General features: G+C 41.4%; 1 protein-coding gene across 5 annotated transcripts in view; it reads left to right on the top strand.

The window, feature by feature from the left end:
• ptprz1a (protein tyrosine phosphatase receptor type Z1a) overlaps positions 1–21,719 on the top strand; it is a 77,554-nt gene that overhangs the window by 40,671 nt on the left and 15,164 nt on the right. For 2 of the 5 annotated variants that reach the window (XM_063907968.1, XM_063907977.1), the window contains exons 7-14: positions 10–167; positions 5,378–5,528; positions 8,797–8,981; positions 9,074–9,200; positions 11,942–11,979; positions 12,471–13,257; positions 14,191–14,736; positions 18,763–18,901. In XM_063907968.1, coding sequence (XP_063764038.1) covers positions 10–167; positions 5,378–5,528; positions 8,797–8,981; positions 9,074–9,200; positions 11,942–11,979; positions 12,471–13,257; positions 14,191–14,736; positions 18,763–18,901 — 2,131 coding nt within the window. Of the gene's footprint in view, positions 1–9; positions 168–5,377; positions 5,529–8,796; positions 8,982–9,073; positions 9,201–11,941; positions 11,980–12,470; positions 14,737–18,762; positions 18,902–21,719 lie in introns of all 5 variants that reach the window. The other 3 variants (XM_063907979.1, XM_063907980.1, XM_063907959.1) reach the window with 2 other exon arrangements.

The raw sequence follows: 21,719 nt of genomic DNA on the forward strand, positions 1-21,719 counted from the left end.
GCTGTCCAGGGAAGAGTGCGGAGGTTTCACCCTTTGTCCCGAGAGGTCTCCTGCCAAACGCCACGGAGAAATACTTCATCTACAACGGCTCTCTGACCACGCCGCCCTGCAGCGAGACGGTGGAGTGGATCGTCTTCAAGAACACGGCGGCCATCTCTGACGACCAGGTGAGAGGGGTAACAGGTGTTTAAAGAAACATCACATTTAGCGATCTTCACTTAGTTACGGAAGAACAGCCACCTGAGACAATGTGACCAAAAGTCTAATTATTATTCTTGGATAAAATTAGCTCTCAGATTGTTATTTTTCTTTTTGGTTACATCCCAAAAAGTTTAAGACCTAAACTTAGTTAAAGAAGACCTGATGATCTTCCGTAAAGTGTAACTTTACATTGAACGTGATAGGCTAAGGGGCGGGACATCTCTAAACGGTTGATCAATCACAACAGAGCCGGCCAGCTAACCAATCAGAGCAGACTGGGTTCTGGTTTCAGACAGAGGGTGAAAAGAGGTGTTGCAGGAGAGGGACTCTTTAAAGTAGAGACACTACATACTGATATACACCTGAACATCAGCAGGAGAGGACTCTTTAAAGTAGAGACTCTACATACTGATATACACCTGAACATCAGCAGGAGAGGACTCTTTAAAGTAGAGACACTACATACTGATATACACCTGAACATCAGCAGGAGAGGACTCTTTAAAGTAGAGACACTACATACTGATATACACCTGAACATCAGCAGGAGAGGACTCTTTAAAGTAGAGACGCTACATACTGATATACACCTGAACATCAGCAGGAGAGGACTCTTTAAAGTAGAGACACTACATACTGATATACACCTGAACATCAGCAGGAGAGGACTCTTTAAAGTAGAGACTCTACATACTGATATACACCTGAACATCAGCAGGAGAGGACTCTTTAAAGTAGAGACTCTACATACTGATATACACCTGAACATCAGCAGGAGAGGACTCTTTAAAGTAGAGACACTACATACTGATATACACCTGAACATCAGCAGGAGAGGACTCTTTAAAGTAGAGACTCTACATACTGATATACACCTGAACATCAGCAGGAGAGGACTCTTTAAAGTAGAGACGCTACATACTGATATACACCTGAACATCAGCAGGAGAGGACTCTTTAAAGTAGAGACACTACATACTGATATACACCTGAACATCAGCAGGAGAGGACTCTTTAAAGTAGAGACTCTACATACTGATATACACCTGAACATCAGCAGGAGAGGACTCTTTAAAGTAGAGACACTACATACTGATATACACCTGAACATCAGCAGGAGAGGACTCTTTAAAGTAGAGACTCTACACACTGATATACACCTGAACATCAGCAGGAGAGGACTCTTTAAAGTAGAGACTCTACATACTGATATACACCTGAACATCAGCAGGAGAGGACTCTTTAAAGTAGAGACACTACATACTGATATACACCTGAACATCAGCAGGAGAGGACTCTTTAAAGTAGAGACTCTACATACTGATATACACCTGAACATCAGCAGGAGAGGACTCTTTAAAGTAGAGACGCTACATACTGATATACACCTGAACATCAGCAGGAGAGGACTCTTTAAAGTAGAGACTCTACACACTGATATACACCTGAACATCAGCAGGAGAGGACTCTTTAAAGTAGAGACACTACATACTGATATACACCTGAACATCAGCAGGAGAGGACTCTTTAAAGTAGAGACTCTACATACTGATATACACCTGAACATCAGCAGGAGAGGACTCTTTAAAGTAGAGACACTACATACTGATATACACCTGAACATCAGCAGGAGAGGACTCTTTAAAGTAGAGACTCTACATACTGATATACACCTGAACATCAGCAGGAGAGGACTCTTTAATTGGCCAAAAACCATGTTTAGTCTTCACTATTCTAAAGATACAATGATAGGTCAGTTGCTGTTAGTAAACACAACCTTCAGAGCTCAGCGATGTTTACTCAGCACGTCAGCGGTTGGAAACCTACCCTAAACTCGATGTGTTTTTTTGGAACGAGTGTTCTCCTCTTTGTTTGTGGAGGTTTCTCTGCACTGTGACCGCCATCTTTTGTCCGCTCTTCTTGTTGTGATTGACGCATGGAAACTATCTCAACACGGCGAAATGAAAAGAAAGAGATAATCCAGGTTTATTTCTGGAGTCTCTGGAGAAGCAGGCGTCGGCTCGGAACGATGAAAAGGAAGCGACACAATTACAGACATGTCAGAAAACAAGCTCTTAGAGAAACGTGTTCGAGGAGCTGAAAGGAGGAATTATCATACCTGTGTGTGTGTGTGTGTGTGTGTGTGTGTGTGTGTGTGTGTGTGTGTGTGTGTGTGTGTGTGTGTGTGTGTGTGTGTGTGTGTGTGTGTGTGTGTGTGTGTGTGTGTGTGTGTGTGTGTGTGTGTGTGTGTGTGTGTGTGTGTGTGTGTGTGTGTGTGTGTGTGTGTGTGTGTGTGGTGTGTGTGTGTGTGAAGGCAGGGTGTGATTGACAGCCATACAGAGGCGGTCATTACAGCACACAAGTATTCACTCACAAAAGAGCTTTACGGGTTTGAAGTTGAGACACACACACACACACACACACACACACACACACACACACACACACACTCAGATATTGGCTAGACTTGCACAAATATGTGAAAGCGCCACACACAAGAGGTTTTTTTAAGGATTAGGCTGTTGATGCTGCTGAAGCTCAGGCAACATTTTCCACCATTCACACACACACACACACATGTTTGTACCTCTGTACTTGTGAGGACCCTCTAGCTGTGCAGAGACCACACACCTTTATACTCCACACTTCATAAAACAACCTTCTGCTCCTTGGAAATGTAAAACTGCTCTTTGCTTCTACTTTTATCAGATGTCCTTCTTTTATTTTTATTTATGAGGTGATAAATAGTAGGACACCGATAATTGATCCCTAATTGATCCAGCAAAGAGTCATTTAGTTCGTGGAGTTGAGGCTTATGTGGATTATCTGGTAGTTTCTTTACGTCTCTCCAGGAGTCGGTGACGAGCCTCGGCCGGTTTGCATTCCTGCTCGTGTCAGCTGCCAGACTTTAATGCTTTAGAGTCCCGACGTTAACCACCGCTGAGTCGACCGTGAGAGCGTAGCTGCAGGGCAGGGAGTCACTGGGCAGGTTAAAGGACCACTCCCATTTAACTCCCACTCGCTTCCAAACTGCAGCTGTCAGGGAGGACTTTAAAGAAGACCAATATTTCCCCTCCATCTCCACCCTTATTACCCACTGTGATTTGATTGACTCATATCTTCATAATGTATTTATTGAGTGTTCTTAGAATGAGCACACATTTGTTCATTAAAGACAATTATTACCGTTGAATACTTGATTCTGATTGGTCAATTGGGACATTTCAGTCAGAGCGGTGGGGTTTAGTTTCTTAGCGGAAGAAATACGATCATTTTTGAGTCAATAAAATCATTTCGTCGAGTCGTTAGTGTGTTCAGTGTGACCGTGTAATAATTGGGATGAAGACCCTTCAGGAGGATCAAGCTTGACTGCACATTATCCCTCACTTAATCATGCAGGTAAAAGGTATGAATACGGTATGAATTAGACTAGCAATTAACTTCATTTTAATGAGTAAATTATTTACAGGAACTTGTTTTTTAACAACAGTTTTGATAATGAATGAATTGCTTTATTTATTTATCCATCGAAGTGTTTACAGCGTCTCCAATGTAAGGATTCACTCGTTTTTCTCAGTTTGATGTTATTGTAAAGTTAATATACACAAAACAATACTGTACATTTGAAGGTGTCGGTTGGAAGTGTTTTGACCTTTATTTAAATAATTCCTGACCTTTTATACTGTAGTACACACAAGTGATCAATTAATCAAAGAAATGAATGAACAAAGTTTTCCTCCATCATGAAAAAGTATCGTAATTATTTGGGGATTTTTTCATAATGGGAAAATATTTTCAAATTAGTCTGAAAATGATTATTTATTGTTTTGTAAAATTTCGGCCTCAGAAAGTTTTTTAAATATGTTTTGGTAAAGTTTTGTTAGTCCGAGCATTTGATTCATTGTTTACCGTCGTGATGTAAAAATAACTTGGACAAATATATCAAAAATACTGCTGATCTGAAGAGAAACACACCAAACTGAGCAAGCTTTAACAAAGATCACTGCTGGAAAGGAGAAACAAATCTGGATATAAGCAACATCTTGTTTGTTGTGCAGCTGAAGGTGTTTGTTTGTTTGTTGTGCAGCTGAAGGTGTTTGTTTGTTTGTTTGTTGTGCAGCTGAAGGTGTTTGTTGTGCAGCTGAAGGTGTTTGTTTGTTGTGCAGCTGAAGGTGTTTGTTTGTTGTGCAGCTGAAGGTGTTTGTTTGTTGTGCAGCTGAAGGTGTTTGTTTGTTGTGCAGCTGAAGGTGCTTGTTTGTTGTGCAGCTGAAGGTGTTTGTTTGTTTGTTGTGCAGCTGAATGTGTTTGTTTGTTTGTTGTGCAGCTGAAGGTGTTTGTTTGTTGTGCAGCTGAAGGTGTTTGTTTGTTGTGCAGCTGAAGGTGTTTGTTTGTTGTGCAGCTGAAGGTGTTTGTTTGTTTGTTGTGCAGCTGAAGGTGTTTGTTTGTTGTGCAGCTGAAGGTGTTTGTTTGTTTGTTGTGCAGCTGAAGGTGTTTGTTTGTTGTGCAGCTGAAGGTGTTTGTTTGTTTGTTGTGCAGCTGAAGGTGTTTGTTTGTTGTGCAGCTGAAGGTGTTTGTTTGTTTGTTGTGCAGCTGAAGGTGTTTGTTTGTTTGTTGTGCAGCTGAAGGTGTTTGTTTGTTGTGCAGCTGAAGGTGTTTGTTTGTTTGTTGTGCAGCTGAAGGTGTTTGTTTGTTGTGCAGCTGAAGGTGTTTGTTTGTTGTGCAGCTGAAGGTGTTTGTTTGTTTGTTGTGCAGCTGAAGGTGTTTGTTTGATTGTTGTGCAGCTGAAGGTGTTTGATTGTTGTGCAGCTGAAGGTGTTTGTTTGTTGTGCAGCTGAAGGTGTTTGTTTGTTTGTTGTGCAGCTGAAGGTGTTTGTTTGTTTGTTGTGCAGCTGAAGGTGTTTGTTTGTTGTGCAGCTGAAGGTGTTTGTTTGTTTGTTGTGCAGCTGAAGGTGTTTGTTTGATTGTTGTGCAGCTGAAGGTGTTTGTTTGTTGTGCAGCTGAAGGTGTTTGTTTGTTGTGCAGCTGAAGGTGTTTGTTTGTTGTGCAGCTGAAGGTGTTTGTTTGTTTGTTGTGCAGCTGAAGGTGTTTGTTTGTTGTGCAGCTGAAGGTGTTTGTTTGTTGTGCAGCTGAAGGTGTTTGTTTGTTGTGCAGCTGAAGGTGTTTGTTTGTTGTGCAGCTGGAGATGTTCTGCGAGGTGATGACGATGCAGCAGGCGGGATACGTGATGCTGATGGATTACCTGCAGAACAACTTCAGGGAGCAGCAGCAGCAGTTCATGGGTCAGCTGTTCTCCTCCTACACCGGCACCGAGGAGCTCCACTCTCCAGGTACACGGACACACTAACACCACAGTCTGCAGGTTTCATATTCATCTCAGAGCTGCTTCAGAACCTGCAATCTGTTCAGAGTATTTCACATCCAAATTTGGTTGATTACTTTTGAAGAAATCCAGTTTATGTTCTCTTCTGGTTTTGCTATTTCAACCAAAGCAGATCACAAACTTCTGAGGGTCCCTGAATGCAGCATAAAGTAAACCCAAATCACAACAGGTTTGCACATACAAGAGATAAAAACAAAGCATTAACTCCGAGGCATTTCAAGAGAAAAATACAAATATGAAAAATGACAGAATGATAGATTTTTATTATGATTCATATTTGTGTAAGTGTCATTAAACAGTGCATATTATTTACACATCCATCACTATTTCACGTGACCTTTTATTATTATTATTTATCTTTATTTTTTATTTAATTATTTTTAATTATTTTTTTATAAAACTAAAAAGTTATAAAATATTTTATCGTCTTTTTTTTCTTTCCTATTTTTTTATAATTTAGGAGATTTTAAAACCATTGACAAATCCTGCTTTGAGTCCATAAAATTCCCTTCACACTCCTCAGGAATTTTACATCTGCTATTGCACAGTCCATCAAGAGCTTTCTGTATAGTGTGTGTGAATAAAAACCCATTATTATCTGACCTCCCGGCCCTCAGTTGTGACCCGGAGTGTGAAGAGTCCCAGTTAGAGCTAATTAAATACCAGTTTAAATAGATCACAGACAAGTGGATCAGGAAAGATGGGAAATAAAATAACAGCGGGATATAAATAACTGCCAGTGACCCAAATAAACCTCAGCGGGAGGAGGGCGACTTCGATTCGCTCGCCGCCGCCCGCTGGGTGTGTCCGATGGTCGGTAATGAGGAGGTATTGATCTGTGAGGTCGGCAGCGCTGGTTCTGACGTTACAGTACGGTTTGATAATCCCAGCAGTACTTTACATCTGTTACAGCACTGTCAAGTGTCCTCATAGAAGAGATTTTAACTGTGATTTCAAAACATTCCAACTCTTAGATTTCATTGCGTTTTTATATTTCTTACAATAAGTTATTTATTACCTGCTTTTCTGTTTCTCTTCTTACTACTTTTTATTTGTTTTACGAGTAGGGAGAAGTATTTAAGAATATTCACAAGTATTTATATATTCATAAAATGCTGCAGGATATTTTGTGCACTGCGTCTGTGAGGTCCATATTTCGCTCTTTACTTCACTGCATTTATCTTTCAGCTTAAGTCACTTTGCAGATCAACATTGCAGAGAATAAATGAATTAAAAACCTATTTTGAATTTTAAAAATGACCTTTACTTTTGAAGAAAAAACAGACAAACATGAAATGAAATGGTAGAATGTAAAGTGTCTCTGTTTAATATGACCAGCAACAGGAAGCAGTATTGAGCACTGAGTGAGAGATATAGTCATTTTACACAATCTGTAGTTTGAGTTTTACAGCAAAACTGTATCAGAACTGTAGTCAATCATTTTCCTCCTCAGGGTTAAAGTGTTCTCTCCTGCCCTCCAGTGGCAGGGGTCTGTATTACCAGTTCAGCAGCTTCTGAATTATTGATCAGGTATTAGTCTTTATTAAGAGAAGTACAACGCATGAAACAAAAAATAGGAGATTATAAATTTCACTGATAGCTTATTTCTATCTGGGTACACACACACTAAAACATGACAGTCTCCATCAATTACTAACTAAATAACTCACTAAATATATTCATGAAATAAATAAATAATATACATACTGTAAATAATGTACTAAATGAATGCATGAATTAAATAAATAAATGTAATAATTAAAAACTTAATTAAATACTAACTACATAAATGAATAAATAGATACATAAATACAAAATTAATTACCTAAATAAATCATTAACTAAGTTGATGGATAAATAAATATATCTATATATATAAATATATATATAAATATATATATATAAATATATATATATTTATAAAAATTGAATAAATTATTAACTAAATTGATTCATAAAAAATGACAAAAAGAATAATCTAAATAAATACAATGAAATAATTGATAATCTGTTAATAAACTACTAACTAAATACATTTCTAAATAACAAATACATTTACTAAATCAATAAGTCAATCATTAACTAAAAAACTATACCTTAATTAAATAGATACATATATTAATTATCATAAAATCCACATAAATACCAGCACGTTTAACAGAACAACTCTAAAAGTACAAAACAAAAAAACACTACTTATGAATTACTTTCAAATCCATTTGTTTTTTGCACATTGGGAAAAAAGCTCCTCAATCAAACACGTCTTCCCTCTGATGCCTAACAGAGGATGAAGGTCAGAGGTCAGTGAGAGCGGGGTCAGCTCAGGGTCTAGAGAGGAGGAAGTGTGTTGTTGTTTGGGGAGGTGGAGGATCCTCCTGTGTATTATCCTCCATCCTCAGCCCTTTAATCTGAGTTAATCCAGACCTCAGTGTCTGTCAGCTGCTTTACTCTAATCTCAACCCTGACCCAGAATCCCTGTCAGGGGGGCCGGAGACCCTCTAAAAACACGGGAAGGAACCCCATCAAACTAATGGGACTTCTGATTGATGTTGATGCTTTTGTTTCTGACAGTTCATTTTATTTGAATTCCTTATTTAGATTTGACTCTTGCAGAATACGTTATATATTTGTAATCACTTTTCAAAAGCCTATCAATAAATACATTTGATGTTTTGTCCTTTTGGTTTTTCAAAGTGCTGTAAGAAGATATTTTAAAATATACCATATTTTGTTTTAACAGCCGTCTAAGAAACACATTAGTATGAGTTTGCTTTCACATGCTGTGTGGCAGGAACTCCAACCTATACTTGCTTTTAGCTGATTTGTTATTTTAGTTAGTTTATAGTGTTTTATTTGTTACTCTACGCTTTACTCTTTGTAAAAGATTTACATTTTTATGAATGAAATTGTTATATTTTGAAGCACTCTGAGTAGTGCTACTTAATATTTACCAGTGATGCGTTCAGTCCCCTTAAAGACACATGTGTTATTGGACAGTGTTGTTATGTTCTTCATCATTTCACAGTAGGCATAAAGTATGTAAATATTTGCTTTAATACCCAGGGTTTTGGATAAAACCTCTGTAGCCACCATTAGGTACTCCTGGGATTGGGACTGAAAGCTTTCTTCAAAACATTTTGAATTAAGACGGATAAATCCAGTCTCTTTAAATACCTTTCTCCTGTCCATCTCCCCCCCACCCCCTCCCCCGTCAGTGTGCAGTACGGAGCCGGAGAACATCCAGGCGGTGCCGCACAACCTGAGCAGCCTGCTGGTGACGTGGGAGCGTCCGCGGGCCGTGTACGACGCCAGCATCGAGAAATACTCCGTCAGCTACCGCCTGGAAAACCCTCCGAACGCAGCGCCCTTCATATACCTGACTGACGGAGACCAGGACGTGGTGAGAAGGAGGATTTTCCTCAGAGTAGTTGTGATGCTTTTTCTGTAAAATGGTTCTTCAAAGCTGCTGTCTTTACATTCTCCCTCCACCAGGGGGCGATACTGGACGACCTGCTCGCGAACACCAGCTACGTCGTGCAGGTGGTGGCGGTCTGCACCAACGGTCTGTACGGACGTGTGAGCGACCAGCTGACGGTCGCCATGCCCGTCGACGACCCCGGTAAGAGCGACCGTGCCCGAGACCGAGACCGAGCGTAGAGTTCGGCTGATGAACTGTACACATTATTTCTCTCTGCGATATTTTTTACTGCTTTCTTTTCAGAAGTTAAATCTCAATATGGGTAAATAGTTATTTTACTTTCAAGCAAGAACATTTGGGCTTTGGAAAGTATGGAAGTCCATTCCCAAAGAACTCTTTTCGGTTCTGAGAAAACATTTAGTGTCAAATATGACTTTTTAAAGTAGAATTTATTAGAAACTCATTCAGATGTTTGTTTACAACTAAAGGATCAAACATAATGTGATTTTGACTTGATTTACTTTGCCATTACTAGTGTTGAAACTTACACTCTAAACATCATAAGTATAATAAGTACGTAGACAGTCTTGATACCGCTTTACAATCAAAGTGGTTTATAGTCCCTTCATTGAGACTTGTGAAGGGAAATCGTTCTGTTAGTTTCTTGTTTTTTAAACCACAATTGTGATAACGCAATCATTTTGACTTACATGAGTGTTTCTTCATTTTGATTTCACTTCTGACCTTTTGAAAACACATTTATTTCCTGTCATGTTGGGCATCCATATTAAACAAAAGCTATTTCAGGCAATTTGTCCAAAAATCTGATACCTAAACTTCTCAGTTACGGTTAGTATTTGTTTGTAGTACATTTGTCTTTTTCTTGTTTTCATATACTGGTCATGTGTTTCATCACCAGCCACATTTCTTTTCTTCTAGAAACATCCCCATCCTCACACTCACCCTCCCTCTGAACCCTGAATGTCAGGACTAGAGATATGTGGTGTTTTTCTTCCTCTTTATCTCCGTCTTCACCCTCCCTGCCCTTCACTCTGGGGTCTATATTTTGTGAGGATTTAATCACACAGGCAGAGCTGTTGTTTGACTCGTGTCTCTCTTTGTGTTTCTCATGCTTCTCTGTTCCTTCATTGTGATTTCTTTATATATTTCTAACATGGCGCTTGGTTTGGCCTCATTTCCAAAGGCGCCATCTCTGTTTAGTTCTTTCTTTGCGTGGCGGCCGCTCCCTCTGCCTCTCACAGTAAGACAAATGTTTGCATGTGTGCCGCAGCATTTTGTGTAACATGGCTTGGACTAATAATCATAGTAACGTTGTATTTCCACTGAACTTTACATTAAATAAACTAATATGTCTTTCCTCAAAGAAAAACAAATACCCTGCATCCTATTTCAGTGTCAGCTGGCATGAATGGGTGATATCCTGCAACAGATCTTAGATTTACGTTTATTGTAGCATGATGGCTAAGTTCATGCTAACGCTAAGCTAATGTTAGCATCCCATTTTACCTGTTTACATATATTTTAAGGAAGTCCTGTCCTGTAGTAACCAACACAACATCACATTATGGCAGCTAACTCAGGGTCTCCAGTCAGAGATTGTAACGTTAGCTTAGCTAGATTTACGTTAGCCCTGGCTACATCTATAGCTGTACTTGTTAGCCAATTTTACCTTAGTTGATCAACAGAAAAGTCATTATATGATGTTATTAATTGATGAATAAATGATTTAATATAAAAATGTAGTTATTATTATAGTTACTTGGTTCAGCTTCAGAAATCTGCAGATTTTTGGCTATATTTTTTCTCTGTTCATATTTAGCATTTTACATTTATGTATTTGTTTCAATCTATTTTGCATTATTTGTATTTTTTTAAACTAGATTTTTTGTGTTTTTATTTGATTTTTTCAAATCAATTAAGTTTCTGTCAATCAACTAATGATAAATGAACTAAAAATATAAACACTTAATTAGTTTTTCCTCTCTTTTTAATTTTCAAATATACCTTAGCAAAAGCTTTCCATTGATACGTTTAAGTTGATTTTTAGCCTCAAACCCTGAGCCCCTCCCATCAAACCCACCTCATTAAACCTGTAAAACCTCACCTCATGCTTCACACACCAGTTTGATCTGGTCTCCATGATGTGAGACTTAGCCTCGGACAGGTAAGCGCCACAACCCGCTGAGTGCTGTGCATCTCAGTTCGCATTTGCAAATAACTCCTTTTTGTGAGTTTGTTTTATCCCTCTTAGGAGACAGACGGGTGGAGTTTAAATACCTAAAGTTTGAGACAACCAGTAAAGTAAAGTCGCTGATCGTTCAGGCTCATTTTCTTGGCGCTCGTCTGGTTTTTCAGGAAGGATGAAACCGAAAAATGATTAATTGCAAATGCTTTTTTGTTCTAGGTTTATTGTGTTTGCTTGGGGGTCCATGCATGAAAGTCTGAAGGATTTGTTGCATGTCCCCATTTCGTGTCATGTTTATTATAAAGCCTGTATTCTGCTTGAAGTGGTGTGCACAACCTTTCCCTCTTTTCCATTTTCTCCCACTGTCATTTCACCCATTCATCAACATCAAGACGTTCATATTAAGGTTTCAATACCAAAGTTATACAAGTTTTTAGGTTTTAAAAAACACAAAACTGAAGAGAAAGTTTTTCTTCTAAGTTTTCCAGATATACAGCGTCCCAAGGGTTTGCCTTCTCCTCTCCGTGATGTTCTCATCACAATGTTTTCTAATTGTTTTTACCGTTTGTGATACGACTGGTTTTTTATACATTTTCAAACTTGTAATTTTAGCATTTACAAGTTTAAAACAAAATAGGAACAAATGAAATGTGTTATTCTATGAGTTTGATATTGTTCCACAAGTCTTGTTTGGACTTATTTTGTGTAATTAATCATGCACTCTATCTTCTTCCAGATGCAATGGATCCAGATTCAAAGGAATTTTACGACGAGGTAAGAAAGCCTTTATTTTTCATCAAACACTGAATATCATTAGTTACCTTTCAACCCGGTCTCACTACTGACATGTCAAACAGAGATTCATCCTTTAGCGTCTGTAAGAGCTCAACCAACTTGTGTCATTAATAAAGATCACGAAACAAACAAACATAGGATTTAAACTTCCTATCACGTGACACAAAGAGCTAAATGGAACCTATTTAATAAGCTAACAGCAGTTACGTAGCAAACGGTAACAGACATCCTTTTTGGCCAATCTATCATTCAATCCAAACAAGTAGAACTGTACTTTTCCTGTGGACACAGACGTCTTTTTTGAGAAGTCGCCATGCTTGTAACAAGACTAAATGAACGTGCCTTCCCAGACGCACCAAGAGGTTCAAGGTTTGAAACCTAGAGCCACGAACAAGCTCCAGTTTTTGACAAGTCGGGAGTGAAACAGTTTTCTGTCTGTTAGGAATAACCTCCTTTTTTTTCACCAACAGGGCAACTATGAACCCGATCCGTCTTGGAATGTACCCGTCCAAACTGAGGATTACAATCTGGCATGGATTCCCACATACTCCCCAAAGACCACGACCTCTGCATCACCCGTTTTACCTCTCCCTGGCATCCGAACCACGACGGAAGAAACTGGTCGGAGGAAAACCACCACTGATCCCACGGTCAGATCCACCCCGCATGGGCAAGTCCTGAGCCAGTCCGAAGAGACCGCACATCGCAGTACCACAAGTCCACTTAAGATCACCTCGCCACTGAAAACCAGGGGAAGTGCTGACTTCAGCGGCAATGCTCCCTTTTACTCCACAATAACCAAGATTTCCACCTCCACTACCCCGTTGTACCCCAGTGCAAAGACGAATGGTGTCCTAGGAGGCATCAGTCCCAAAGACTCCACAAGAGTTGTTAGTTCCACTCCTCCTTCACCCACAAGTGCAAGGACAAAAGGTGGTAAAGGTCATTCCTCATTCAGCTCCACCACGACCACACTGAATTCTCGTACCCACGACACGAGCAGCACAACGTCATCCTCATTCGTCCGGGCTGAGATCGACCAAGGCCTGTGGCGTCCCATAAACAAGGAAACCACCACTGTGTCTGCTGGTCCCAGAGGTCTTCCAGAGATCCAAACTTCAACACCTCAACCTTCCTCTTCGGGTGAAGCTATTCCAAGTAGGACCACAAGTCGCGGCATTCCTCATTTTTCATCTACAACAACCTCTGTGCGGTTGGGTGGCGTTCTCTTGCAGACCACACAGCCGATGTCCAACGGTGAGCGTCCCTCTGTCCTCCCCTCCACCTCCTACTCGTCCTCCTCCTCTTCCCCTCTATGTGACACTGCGGACCCCTCCACCTGCCTGCATGACCCTCCTTCCTCGTCCTGGCCTTTGTTGTCTGCATCGGACTCCCAGCATGCCGCCACCACTCCGCAGTCTGACAGAGACTCAGCTTCTCCTTCAACCCCTATGCTCCCTGCCTCCGCCCTGCCTCACCTCCCTCACCCCTCGCACCCCCTGTCTGGTTGGGAGACTGACCCTGGTGTTGGGTTAGATGATCATGGTAGCGATGGTGATTTTTTGTCCGGGTCTCCCTCTGCGTCGGCGCCCTCAGGTGACCCCTCAGTGTTTAGCGATACCCCTCCTTTACAAACGTTGCCTGATCCACCTGGTGCCTCCGAGCCGTCCGAATCCTCCTGGGAACCGTCACTCTCAACGCTCTCTCTGTCTCCCACCCTCCAGCCTTCAGTTCTCCTCTCTAGCGATTTCTCCCTTTCCAGCACAACTCCGGGGTTATCTCGCTCTTTCTCGGTCGGGTTTGACGACGCAAAGTACGCCAAGGGGAGCTCGATAGAGTCTTTTCTCCCTGAGGTTAGTGGTGATGGGTTTCCGTTAGCTAGCGGCGTGGACTTGGAGTGCGGCTGTTCTCTGGAGCCGTCCGCCTCCTCGTCCTGGTTGCATGCCTCTCCTCACGTCCCCCTGCCGTCCTCCGCCTGGGCCTCTGCTAGCTTAGAGCTTTACTCTAGCGTAAGTTTCCCTTCAGCCTCTGGTGTTGGTATAGAAGATCTTCTACGCTCTTCGTCTGTAGCGGGATCTGATGGTCCGTCCTTAGATCAGCATCTCCTTTCCCACATCTCGCCGTCATCGTCCTCTTCACACTCCCTCCTTTTCCAGATCACCCATAGTGACCCGCCCGTTTCTGTTGCAGCCACTGGCGTCAGGGATTCCTGGTTCTCCGCATCAGACGGGAACCCTCCCCTTCAAACTTCTGCCCTAACTTCCTCACCCTCAGCCTCCCCAGTCACCCCTACCCCAGAAAGACAGGCTTTAGACATTAGCAGCAGTGCCTCCGGTTCGGCCCTGTTCCCCGACTCCCAGGAAGGCGTAGATCAGGAGTGGGACAGGGTTCAAACCTCGGGCTCTGGAGACAGCGCGTTGCCTTATTCAAACAAAGTCACTAGCACTGCCCCCCCTTCTACCACCTCTGGGTCCGGCCTGTCCTTGGATGATTCGGACGATCGCTCCTCAGCGTTTTATTTTGATAGCGAGAGCGGCAATGCCGTCACCACGGAGGTAGCAGGCCCAATGACGCCAACCGTTCCTGCGGTAACCTCTGCTTCACCCTGGTCGCTGGGCGGGGAGGAGGAGAGCGGCTCAAGTCAGGGTGAAAGCCTGTACGACAACGAGACGTCCTCCGACTTCAGTATCCCCGAGCGCACAGAAAGAGAGTCCGAGAAGGAAGAGCCAGTCGCAGGTAAAAAAGCCGTCGAGTGGGGGAAAGCACTTGCATTACACCTGCAAAATGCCAAGGGACCGGGAAGAGTTCTGGACATCAGAAAGATGACTAATCCACCATCCGTCAACAACAAAATCACATTTAGTTTTTTTCCATTTTTGTCTGTGATAGCTAGAAGAGTCATGCATGCAGTGTCCCTCGTTACAGTCACCAAACAGGAGGCAGTAACTAATTTTAACCCGCCATCACTATCTTCATCATTATGTTTTGAGTCATTCCTCAATGTTCTTAACCACTCATTCTGCTCATGGTCGTGAAGCAGTGCAGCCTTTCCCAGCATACCTTTGGGGAGAGGTCTGGTATTGAGCTCAGTGCTATGGAAAGCAAATGCGTAAAAAAGGCGACTCTCTCGTAGTAATGAGAAGTAAAAGTCACCGTGTCTTGATTGTTTTTACAGAGTTTATTCAGAACTAACAACATATTATTTTGTATTAGATGTTTTTAGTTCGGGTTGTATTTTTCTCCTCTCTTTTTATTTTAATTATAGATCTTTCTCTGTTTCATTCCTTTAACTATCATTTATAGGTGTGTTTGTTTAACTGCTGTTTGTAAAGTAACATCACCAAAAACCATCGAGAATATAGTGACTTTTACTTTTCTACTACCCTGGGAGTGATGCCTTTCCCCTAAATCATTTCATGATAAACTAAGATTTTAAGGCAGAATACAAACTGATGATTGGCAGAGCATCATTTTTACCAGATGCTTAACCTCTTTAGAAAACATCAACAGCTTCAGTACATGTCTACAGTCCTTCACACGACCTTTACTACTAATCCTAATCCCATTATTACACGTTTTGATGTGTAGGAGGACACTGTACCTTATTTAAAAGGTACCATTACTTTACTTGAACATTTTCACATTAATTGACTTTATATTTTTACTCCACATGTATTTTACAGCTTGAGTTTCAAGCTACTTTCAGATGTAGATTATTTATACAAAATATATACAAAGTCATTCATTATCATTTATTATTATAAGCTACCCAGGATTATACAAAGGGAAAAAAGGGCATCAATAATTAAGATGCAGTAATTCAAAATGTATGGAGCTTAAATGGGACCTTCTGCAGAATGACTGCTTTCACTTTTGCTACTTAACTTAGTTTTTGATGCTTAAACTGATTCACTTTTAATGTAGTACGATTTTTGAATGCAGTACTTCTACTTTTTACTGTAGTATTGATTCGTTTAATCAAGTACTTCATCCACCTCTGCAAAAAAGCAACACTCTCGGATTATTTTGGCGTGGGCATCGATTAACTTTAACATAATTGTCGTCCAAATTCATTAAAGCTCTTTGTTGAGCGATGTCCAAACTCCTCATAATTCAATGTGTATCCAAAATGATCCGACACAGCCACCAGAGAGCAGCAGAGCTGTTCCAGTAACAGCATCTGTCTCTGACCACACTCAATCCTTCGATCAACCTTTAATTAAATAGCACCCTGCGAGCAACGTACTTCTTTCAAAGCAATTGAAGAAAGAAAATTGTAAAAAAGTAGAATAAAACTAAATCAACAGAAACATTTTGATAAACAGTAGTTGAGTGAAGATGTTTTGGCACATTTGTGTTTTTCCCTTAGCATTGTTCCTGGAGCTGCAGAGCGTTTCTCCTAATGGAAATATTCTTGGCCATTGTAACGCATTGGCACCTGTCGGCCACCGTAGGATCACAATCAGAAAGGCTGCATTAGTCCCACAGATACAGCAAAAAAAATAATGCGAACAATAGAAATATTTAAAAAGAGGCAAACACACGTAAATAAGAACGAGCACATGCACGGTTAAAAAAGCAGCAGCATTTTAGAGTGAAATGATAAAGGAGATGTTATAAAGGCTAATGTGTTGCACAACACTCTGATCAAAGCCAGATGCACAGAATAACAGCACGTTTGGAAAGCTTTGCAGTTTGAAGTCTTCGTGTCCTCAGATCTTCTTTGAGTCCGTCTCTTCACTCTCTGCACAAACCACCTTTTTCCTCTCCTCTCCTTTACCCTTTTCTTTCCCTCCCCCTCCCCATTATCACCACCACTTTGTCTGGGAGGTTTTTTTTTTAAAGAGGCAGACAAAAATCTGTTGCATGGATGTCTGAATGAATGGGGTTTTTTACTCTTAGCGTAGAAAGAGCACAACAGGCTCTTTATGAACTAGTCAACAGCGCTGACCCCGGCCTTTCACGGCCACTGAACCGAGTCTGCAGAAGAGGTAAGTTCTGGCACACAGTCAAGGTTAACCCATACTAGTGTTTTCCTCACTGGTTGTGGAACGATAAAGGGAGGATTCAGAAGCGTCGGCTCAGTCAGGTCAGGTTCTGTCGACAGCTTTTCTTTGCACGTTATTCAAACTTACAATAATGCCGACGCTTGATTGACTCGTGCATCCCGATGAATACGTTCTCGCTTGATCTGTGATGGACTTTTGATTAGGAGCCTTTGTGATTCCCTCAAGAGATGTGTGCAGTGAGAAAGTGGGCGAGAGTTGTGGTACATCGTGTTTCAGTCCGTCTGATTGATTCATGCTACTTCTCTTATGTTGGAGTTGTGCAAAGAGTTTGATGAGGACACGCTGCTCTGGAGGGCGAGGAATACATTCATGGGCTTATTAAATATATCCTCATTTACAAGAATGTTTCAGTGGAAAAGAGTTAGGGTTATTGAATCCGGAAATACGGCCACATTTCTGTCCTTTCTCCATGCTGCATTGGATGTAAAGTGTCCAACCATTACTTAAAGAAACCCTGATGAACTGAAGTCTTCAAGGACTAATCCTCTTGTGTAAAGATGTGAGAGATGTTCATGTTCAGATACTCCCTTGGATTGATATTTGGGTTGACTATTCATACCAACGCTCACATTTAAACTCCAGTTCAATACAACGCTGGTCTTATTTTGTCCTTAAATCAACATTAAACTCAACAAGTAATTAGATGAGATCTGGCCACATGGTGATGTCAGCCTTACAGCCAAGAAATGTGGGTTATAAGGTTTAGGTTCTTAAGATAAAATACTCTCAGGTATGTCTGACCATGAGCTTTTTCTAAGCAAACTGGTTAAAAGCCTAATGAAAAAGGCCAGAGTTAAGATGGAAGGACACGCTGTTCATTCTGCGACTGAAAGGCTACAGACATCATTTATGCCAAGGCCAGTGATGGAAAAAGGAGTCATTAATGTTCATATTCCACAAAGTAATGGATAAATAAACAGAATAAGAACGTTCAAAAGATTTGATAAATGGCTCTTAATGGGAATGGCTCAACAACAGTCAAAGTCATCGGAAAATAGTGAACATTTTAAAGTAATGGAACCACAGATTAAAAGGTTGAGAAGCTCACAGTAATGATGAATGGCGAAAAAGCTAATAGGGGTTTGTGAAAGGCAGAGACACGGGGGGAAAGTAAAAAAGTAATGGGTGAATGGCCACAAAAGTTGAAAAATGTTAAAGTAATGAACACATGGTTGGATTGGCTCTAAGAAATGAATAAACAGTTGGAATAATTTGCTTAAAGTAACGGATAAATGGCTGAAAGAGGTTGTAAATGTCCAACTTCTGTCACTTCATGTTGCTGAAAGTAATGGATAAATGTAAAACGAAAAGCTCAAAGTAGTTGGTGTATGGCAAGAAAAGGTAAAAAATGTTAAAGTAATGAACACATGGTTGGATGGGCTGTAAGAAATGAATAAGTAGACGGAATAATTTGCTTAAAGTAACGGATAAATGGCTGAAATGTTTGGAAATGTCCAACTTCTCTCAATTTGTGTGGTAATGAGTGCCAACTTATCAACCAGCCCTACACAGGTGTTTTTTTAATGGAGTAACTTCCAGAAATAGGTGCCCTTATGCTTGACTTTGGCCCCTCCCGCTCTGAATTACATTTCTAGGACCAGAGCAGCTTCTCCTCATATGCAACATGTTTGTATCTCCCTCCTTCACCCTTGAGTAGTTTTAATTTCTTTCCACTTTTATTATTCCGCCACAGAAGCCAGTAACAGCAGCCACGAGTCCAGAGTGGGTTCGATTCGGGACCGAGAGAGGAAGGCTGTGGTTCCTCTGGCCGTCATCTCCACCCTGACCGGCCTCGGGCTCATCGTCCTCATCGGGATCCTCGTCTACTGGAGGTCTGTACTGCTGCTGATGCTTTGAAATGTTAGAGGTTAGTTTGGGTGTTTTGGCCAAGAGAGGGCAGCAGAGGTCCTCAACGGAGGTCCTCAACAGGCTGATGGAGACACAGCGCTGACATATTATGTCTTAAAAACTGTTGTGGTTGAACATGTTGGCATTTACACATCCAGCAGACACACAGAGCAACATGATCATGCAAGGATGACATATTTGTGTAGGCTGAACCTAACCCCAACTCTAAAGACGGCTTATGTTGGGCTATAAAGGAACTACAGCACGGTCACATGACTTCACGTCCCCACCGCTAAGCTAAAGGAGGCTAATGATTTGTCATTGACATCATTTAATAATGTCATTTATACATCACTTTACAATCACACACACACACACACACACACACACACACACACCCTTCAACCCCTTCAAATATGTTATATTATATGGAAGAGGGAGTGAAGTGGGAACTTAAGCTAGAAGCTGTGTGTGTGTGTGTGTGTGTGTGTGTGTGTGTGTGTGTGTGTGTGTGTGTGTGTGTGTGTGTGTGTGTGTGTGTGTGTGTGTGTGTGTGTGTGTGTGTGTGTGTGTGTGTGTGTGTGTGTGTGTGTGTGTGTGTGTGTGTGTGTGTGTGTGTGTGTGTGTGTGTGTGTGTGTGTGTGTGTGTGTGTGTGTGTGCGCTGTGAACCGTCAGCCCCTTCACAAACAATGCCTCCTGTCTTTGATACAGACTGAATGCTTTTCACTTTTGTCAGCAGAACATTTATTCCCTAACCTTGAGAGATGCTGTTTTGCCGTTTGAAATACTGGATTTGAAGCAAGCAAAACTTTCTTTGAGAACTTCTTTTTTCTATCATGATTGAGGACATAAACCCAAAATGTTCTTTCTTACTCTGCTTGAAAACCCATTTGACTTTGCAGCAAGCAAAAAGATTCAGACCGTGAAATAACCAGCTTCAGAAATCCGATCAAGGACACGCTGTCGATCGCAGTGTGAACACTCGGTAATATCTTGTACATTTCTCATCTGCCGTGCTGGACCCTCCACATATTGTTCTTGTTTTTGCGCTATGCTTGTTGTTGTATCTCCAAGATTGAGCAGTGCTAAGCCGGTAATAATCTGGGCAGCAGGGGGATTATTCCCCTCTGAACGACGTACCTTGGCTGCAGAGCGGCGAGCGTCCACCGAGGGTCAGAGGATGGGAAAAGGACATCCGCCTGATTATGTCCAACAGAGGGAAAACGTGTTAGCGTCTTGTAGGGCGAGCGGCAGGAGGCCAGACCGCCCTAATCCTGCTGCTGTTGTGTCCTTTTCCCACTCCACTACACGGTGCTCATTTGGACTCTGCTGCTGTGTGATCTGTGAAGATATAGATGAAATGTGGGTTATTAATCTGCCAGAGAACATGGGCTTAGGGTTCCTAAAATAAAAACATTTAAGTAGCGTCGTCAGGCCTGGGCGTCCGAGGTTACAGCCCAGGAAGTGTTGTTAAAGAATGATGCAGGAGTGAGTCCTAAAACCAGGAAATCAGGCAGCGTGTGACCACTTTCAGTCCCTCGTCTGGAAGTCAATGGTTTTCCTGAAGGAGTTTTTGGTTGTTAGCCTGAAAGTCTGTGGTGAACACAAGCTGAAGAGATTTTATTGCTTTGCTCTACAACTTAAAATATGTCTGAAAATACTCCACCGGTGAGTTTAAAAACGGAGGTTACTAACAAGTGTATAAATGAGACGACTGAACATCATCACGCCCAACATTAGCCGCCTTTAGCTTAGCGGTGGTGACGTGGAGTCATGTGACCGTGCTGCAGTTCCTTTATAGCCCAACGTTAGCCTCCTTTAGCTTAGCGGTGGTGACGTGAAGTCATGTGACCGTGCTGTAGTTCCTTTATGGCCCAACATTAGCCTCCTTTAGCTTAGCGGTGGAGACGTGAAGTCATGTGACCTTGCTGTAGTTCCTTTATAGCCCAACATTAGCCTCCTTTAGCTTAGCGGTGGGGACGTGAAGTCATGTGACCGTGCTGTAGTTCCTTTATAGCCCAACATTAGCCGCCTTTAGCTTAGCGGTGGAGACGTGAAGTCATGTGACCGTGCTGTAGTTCCTTTATAGCCCAACATTAGCCTCCTTTAGCTTAGCGGTGGAGACGTGAAGTCATGTGACCGTGCTGTAGTTCCTTTATAGCCCAACATTAGCCGCCTTTAGCTTAGCGGTGGTGACGTGAAGTCATGTGACCGTGCTGTAGTTCCTTTATGTGAATCAATGCTTTGAGTTTTACCTACATATGACAGTAGTAGTGACAGTTGTTCAGCTTTATAAAAGTACAGTATAAGCATTAAAATATATCTAAAGTACGAAACTAATAACACTCATGGTGCAGAAAGGCCATTTTTAGAATATTATTTAAAATATCTTAAACAGAAAACACATAAGGCAACAACAAAGAGACGACCAAGCAAACAGCAACTGAAAAACAAAAACTGTAGAACAAGAACATCAGGAAAAAACACAACCACAAATGAAATGAAACTCACTGTGCAGAAGTTGTGCTTCAGTTTTAAAATAACTTAATGTTTTATTCAAATATAATTGATTGGGATATCTAGCAGCAGCTGTTTTCCTTCTTTAGGTTGAGGTTGTTACTGATCTTCTTACATCAGTATAATCAGATTAGGTAGTTTCAGTCTCAGCAGATAAACAAGTAAATACACTAAGTTGGCCAATGAACAGCAGAGTTACATCTTTAGAGCAGAAATCAAAGCTCACACGTCTCAAAACATCAAACCCCATCTGTCAGAGGATGAGCTTTTTATGGAAGAGGTTT

The sequence above is a fragment of the Eleginops maclovinus genome, chromosome 2 (genome assembly GCF_036324505.1).
Source record: "Eleginops maclovinus isolate JMC-PN-2008 ecotype Puerto Natales chromosome 2, JC_Emac_rtc_rv5, whole genome shotgun sequence".
In the NCBI taxonomy this organism is placed as follows: domain Eukaryota; kingdom Metazoa; phylum Chordata; class Actinopteri; order Perciformes; family Eleginopidae; genus Eleginops; species Eleginops maclovinus.